Source organism: Papaver somniferum, chromosome 2 (genome assembly GCF_003573695.1).
Source record: "Papaver somniferum cultivar HN1 chromosome 2, ASM357369v1, whole genome shotgun sequence".
Lineage (NCBI taxonomy): Eukaryota > Viridiplantae > Streptophyta > Magnoliopsida > Ranunculales > Papaveraceae > Papaver > Papaver somniferum.
This window is the reverse complement of record NC_039359.1, coordinates 192,368,761-192,375,370: the sequence shown is the minus strand read 5'-3', so window position 1 is coordinate 192,375,370 and position 6,610 is coordinate 192,368,761. Positions and strand designations below refer to the sequence as shown.

Below are 6,610 nucleotides of genomic sequence, written 5' to 3'. Positions count from 1 at the left end.
CCAGCAAATAAGGTGACAAGACATTCACGTTTGTTTCACATTAATAGAAGTTGGATTCAATATCCACAAAATTTTATGGTGGAAGCACTATATGCAGACACAAATGTACTCAACCCTATCATCTAATAATTTTTTTTTTTAATATTGAAAAAAAAAAAGAAAAACTCATATCATTCATGGGTCGTGATAGGAAATCTCGGCGAGATCTTAGCCGTCTCGGTCTCACTCCACCACATTGGCTACTAACTATGGTTCGTACCAGCTTAAAAACCAACTTATGTACGAGCCCAGCCATTTGGAGAAAAACTTCGATTGTCCCTAGATTTTTGTCCTTCGCTTCCAAACCAACTTCGTGTCATCAGCATTAGGGTTAGGGTTCTTTTCTTCATCCCAGGTCCAAAAAAATCAAAACTTTCATACCCAGAAGAGATGTAAAGTAAACCTTTTCATAATCTTAGTATATCTCAGACTCTCGATACCAGATTTCATATTGATTCTTCTTCTATGATACTCTCCTTCCAATCCTTTTCTTCAATAATTTGGGTATCTTTTCTTCTGATCTATATAGGGTTCCAAATTTCTTCCATAGCTCAACCGATTAACAACATGAAGGTTCATCCAGCTCCAAAAAGAAGCCATTACGATATCAATTCAACTCTTTCAGATACAAACAGAATAATCAACCGGCAAAAGAAACTCCGTCGCCTTCCTCATATATTCAATAAAGTTTTAGAACTTCCGTTTCATTCAGAAACAGATGTTTTAATTGAAGAAAATTCTGACTTATTACGATTTTCTGTTAGTACTGAGAATTTAACTGACGATGTAAGTGCTCATATGATTGAGATTTATCCAGGTGTTACGAAGATTGTTATTCGAGGTAGTAATGTTGATGAATTGAATATATTAGATGAATTTGAGCTATGGAGGTTTAGGTTACCACAATCAACTACACCAGAACTTGCTGCTGCTAATTATATTAATGGAGAGTTAGTTGTAACGGTTCCGAAGAGTTCGAGTTTGGCAAATCAAGAAAATGGTGAAGAAGAGGGAGAAGTTTGGGGAGGAGAAGGAGAAAATGGGGATCTTAGAGGAGGTAGAGTGAGTCATCTTGTTCTTGTACAGTAATTTTTACTTTTGTTTCTCTTTTCCCTTCTAAACAACTTTGTTTAATTGTATGTTGGTTTGAATTCAGAATTAGCTGTTTATCTTTCATCGGATGATTAATGGCTCTAATGAATCTCTTTCGAGTTCATCATTGATTTATGAATTCCAAAATCTGAAGTCTTTTTAGGATATCAGAATCTCATATGAAATAGAATTGACTTTTAGCAGTTCCAATAATGAATCGAAAGATTTATTATCCCTATTTTAGAAAATTGCTCACTGAATTTCTGAAATTTTGAGCTTGTTAATTATGAGATATGGTTAGAATTTGGACATTGATTGCTGGAGGTTTAATTGAGATGAAGGGGTGATTTCCAGGAAGCTCCTGTATAATGCTAACAGTAAGGCTGAAACATTTTCCTTGAAAACTCAGGTTAGAAGTCTTGGAAAGGCATGTAGTAAGGATGAGACATTTTCCTTGAAAACTTAGGTTGTAAGTCTTAGAAAGGGATGCTTCTCAGCGAGGTTGATCCCTTGTTGGAACCTGAGAGCAATGCAGGCTTGTTGATCTTGTTTCGTGATTAACTTATCTTTTGAATCCCCAGGAGAACAATTAGTGGTTTAGATGTTCAGGATGGAGCAATTTGGTTACTTTTGACTCACACATGGAATAACACTACTCCTGCAAAAAGAACAGAGATTCTTTTGTTTCTTATCTTTTAGTTTTAGATGAAATTACCTTTTGGATAGACTAAAAAAGCTCTGAGGAAGATAAAAACACAAATTTTGCTTTATTAAAGTTTGTATCTTTTGGGTCCGGGAAATCTTCTTATCCTGTACTATCTGATTCATAGCTTGTGTGCTTTGGAATGTCAAGTAAATCTTGTAGGGTTTAGTAATGCTTTTTGCAAGTTCAGCGGCCGAATTAGCCATTGCCTTGATGCAGTTGCATTTGATTTAGAAAGCCGGTCCCATACTGGTATTACAAGTAAACTTATGGGTGCCTCTGTCTTGTAGTTGGCATTTCCTGGAATACCTATTATATGACATACTACTGGTCTGCCCTTTCAAATGCCTGTCTGAGAACCCTTTTTCCTATAAAGGACGGGGGGATGTTCAGTCTTGAACTATTCATACCCATCCCCAAGTACCCCCTGCGGTCGAATCATAGTTACTAATCATCGCCATTAGCAGAAAAACAAATCAAGCAATTTTGGGGATATCTTGTGCATTCATATTGTCTGGTCGAACAATTTTTGATTGTTTCAGCATAGGTGTTATCATCTGGTTTATGGTGGAGCTGGAACATATTCATTTAACTTGAATTCAATGGGTTTGTAAACTCAAATTGGAGAATAGATTTCCGGTGATTGCAGTTTGGTCACCTAGATAAAGGAGCTTGTGATGCTTGTGGTTGTGGACTTCGCCATTTCATTTTGGACCCTGGGGTACTGGTAAGGGGTCCATCTCACACTACCTGGTAACGGGCCCTTCATGGTGATCTATGATGTATTAGCTACGTCACTGAGCGAAGTAACATCATTTATCTAGTTTCGGGAGAATTTTGATTTTGCTTTGTGGGATAAAGTTGAGTGACTGAATGATCTATACCCGCTTTCAAAGAGTTTTAAAAATAAGATACAAAAAAAAAAAAATTCTTCTACCCTTTTTTTACCTCGTTTAATTTAGGGCTACTAGACAAAACAAAATAGGATCATTTAGAAGTAATTGGGCCGAGTGAAGCAAGGAGGGAGGACCTTTTATGTGGTCACTTTTTTGTAAAATGTAAGTAATCAATTGACACAAAAAGATTGGAAAAAATAAAAAATGCCCTCCTTTTAGTTCTATTACTATAACAACTTAGAGCAGTTTCAATGGACTCAACAAAATAAGAATTTGTTGATTTTGATCCCAAATAAGAATTTGTTGATTTTGATCCCACTATAGACTCGACAAACATGAAAAACGAATGGACAAACCAACAAATTTGTTGGTTTGTTGAGTGAGATGGCAGAATAAGCGCACACACGATGGAAGAGCTGGCGAGCTTGGCACAAACGTTGGCGTGTGAGCCAAAAGCGCTGGCGCTTGTGGGAAAATCGCCCGATGTTACTTCACACGCCAGCGTCTGTATTAAAATCTCCAGGATTTGACACAAAACCGCCAACGGCTACATCTAGAGGGATGTAAATCTTTGTCATCCAACAGTTAGAATTTTAAGTTCTATAAAATACTCTCAATTTCAACTCCAAATTCACACATCTAGTCTTATTTACTCTTCTTCTCTGAGCTTTAAAAAATTCTTCAATTCTTGAAAATGTCCCGGCCCTTGTTAGTTCGGCGAGCTCCGTATACTAAAGAAGAAGATGAATCTATTTGCGGAAACCATCTTTTTTTATTTACTCAACTTGCTTCAGCAAACTATCCATGGGTGAATTTCTGGGAAGTTATTCACGAGGGGTTCTGCAGTGACACCCGTAATCCGAGTCGTCATGCTATATGCGAAATAGAAAATCGTTTTCGTATAATTAAGAAAGAAGTAAGTGAGTTTGTATCTTTAACGATGCATGCCAATCGATAGACTGAGAGGTGAAACTGATGCTGAGATGGTAACAAGATCTTTGGCTGAATAGCGAAGATGGAAAAATGTGGCTTTTCCTTTCGAAAAATGTTTCAAAATCCTTATGGTGTTGAACAGTTTCAACCCCTTCTTTGTAGTTTTTGTTCCACCTAGTACTTCTCATCAGTGAAGCTAGTGTAGTCCGCCGTAATTCAATGAAGCTAATGTAAAACACTTAATTTTAAACATATGTAATTTCATTTAATTCAGACCGTCGTACTTTTAAAACTAAAATTACAAATGTAGCATAATTAAAAATTACAATCTCTCTAACGTCGTTCATCGCTAGCTTTCCCATTGTTATCTTCTGGACTCAAGAATTCTCCAAGACCCGGGATATCCCCACTTGCCAACATATTAAATAAATTTCCATAAGGGGATAAAACTAGTTGAACAACATTAGGCGATTGGAAAGCACTCGGTCCTCCAAGCATATAAGATGTTTGTTGTTGTTGTGGTGGTGGTGGTGTAACATTGTAGCAGTCATTTGGGTTGTAGGGCAAGAATGATGACGATTTGTTTATCAAGCCTTCGACTTTGGGTCGTAGCAACTCTTGGTTGTGGGTGAGATCAGCTATGGGAATCAAGTGTGTAGTATCCTGTTGGGATCAGAGATGTAAGAACGCGACTGTACCTTGAATCAATGTGAGATTGATTAGGTTTCAACTACAGTCCAGTCCGAAGTTCATTGGTAGTAGGCTAGTGTCTGTAGCGGCTTAATACAGTTTGGTGTTCAAACTGGACTAAGTCTTGAGGTTTTTCTGCATTTACGGTTTTCCTCATTAACAAAATTCTGGTGTCTGTGTTATTTCTTTTCCGCATTATATTTTGTTATATAATTGAAATATCACAGGTTGTGCGTTGAATCGATCAATTGGGAAATCCAACCTTTGGTTGTTGATTGAAATTGATTGATCCTTGAACACTGGTCTTTGGTACCGTTCAAGTTACTACTCTTATATTCAATCGGACTCGCGAATTTCTATTTGCTGATTGCAGATTGAATAAAGAGTTAGAGATATAAACTCTTGTATATACTTTTCTCTAGATTGAGTCTGACTGTCTAGTTGATTCCCTAGAAAGTATATTGGAGTAAGTCCTCTCAGATTGCCAAACGAATTGTTGGGTGTGGTTGTTGTACCCCCCGCATTTTCAACTGGTATCAGAGCAGGCAAACACATTAAAGACCTTATAAGTATGTGTTTGTAGCGATCTGTCAATGGACGCGAACATCTCTGATCACGCATCACCAGTTCAGGGACATTCCAACTTGGTTAAATGTCATGGTTCCACTGAGAATTCTGTTACGACTTCCCCATCTTCTAAATCCACATTTAACTGGGAAACTCGTCTGGATGAACAGTTAGATGAACTTTCTGATGAAAGTGATTGTGACTCCTCTCTGCATTGAAAACATAAAATTGAGAAAACTCTTTAAGGGGTATGATTGTGGGTATAGCCTGTTACAAGATACGCTTAAAGATCGTAACGAGGATATATGTTCAAAAAATTCTGAATATGATGATCTTCGTCGAAATCTCTTTGTGTTGAAAGAAAGAATTACAGAAACCGAAGAAAGATATGACTCTCAACAAAAATGATAGAATGTCAGAGAAAAGTTTTTTCTCACCCGAGAAAAACAATTGGAGACTGATCTTAGTGCTTCTCTTGAAAAGGTCAAAGCTTTGGAAGAGAATTTGAAAAAATTCAATTCTAGCTCTGCAAAACTGTCTTCTATGCTTGGAGCACGTAACGAACATCGTGATACATGTGGTCTGGGAAATAAAGGTATAGATGCTCCAAGTACTGGTAAGATAAATTTTGTTAAGGCGAATGACCTTCTTCAATCTACATCTACAAATGTATCTGGAAAGAAAGTACGTCAGCCTACAAGGACGACTGGGTTGAGAATAGATAAAAACATTCCTGTCAACTGCTATTATTGCGGAAAGAAATGTCACATTGAAAGAAGATGTCATCTTCGTTTACGGAATGAAAAACTTCACAACATTCTCATTTGGATGTCTAAAGAAGTAATCAAACCTGTTCCTCGGTGTTCAGTTAGAAATTCATTCCACAATCAAGAAAAGTGCTGCAGTGGGCCATTTCCTGATTATGAACATATCATTTCTCCTGGTTACAACTGTAAAAAGAACAATTTTATATGGATGACTGATAACTCTGAAAGACCCGTAAGAAGAAAAAGGCATCGAAGAAAGAAAAATTCTTCAAAATTCACTCTTTCCCTCAATAATGATCTTTCTCCTAAAATATGTGTTCGTGACTACATTCACATCAATAATCGTGTTTCGGAACTCAAGACTAGTATCAACGGTCTCAAGCGCAAGATCAAGAAGGAGAGAAAAGCAGCTGATTCAGGTAACTCATCATGTCCTTCTCTTGATAATTCTTTTGAAGATGTGCATAAGAATTCTGATATAGGTCAAGGGAGTAAAAAGAAATATGTCAATTCCTCTGATGAACTTCATGTTCATCACCATACGACTTGACTATTTTCATGTGTATCTTCTTGAGACCTATGAGAAGATACACATAACTCTCGAGAAGATAATTATTTCTTCTTGATAAATAGTCGGAGTTGTATTTTTGGGTTGATCTTCCCTCCTGTGTTTTTCTCCAAACAATTTTCTATGTTTGTCTAATGCCTTCTTAAAGTCTTCTGTTAGATCTTCCTTAATGACAGTTGAGTCTTATTGTGGCAAGAATTCCTGTTATTTATTCAAAACTTGTTTTTTCTCCATCGGTTCCCTGGCCTTGTTCTTTGGGTCATAACCATAAACCTGTGCACCCGGCCCGTTACCAAACGTTTACAAGAAACCCTAGGTTTCCCCTGTGAAAATCCCTTAAATATATGTCAAGGAT

General features: G+C 37.0%; 1 protein-coding gene across 1 annotated transcript; it reads left to right on the top strand.

The window, feature by feature from the left end:
• The first annotated feature begins 606 nt into the window (after positions 1 to 606).
• Positions 607 to 1,128, top strand: LOC113352534. The gene has a single exon (XM_026596347.1). It carries the CDS (start codon positions 607 to 609, stop codon positions 1,126 to 1,128), a length of 522 nt encoding a protein of 173 aa, XP_026452132.1.
• Positions 1,129 to 6,610: the final 5,482 nt, after the last annotated feature.

Coding starts and splice junctions, on each gene's coding strand:
- LOC113352534 (XM_026596347.1), top strand. CDS start 607: ATGAAGGTTCATCCAGCTCCAAAAAGAAGCCATTACGATATCAATTCA.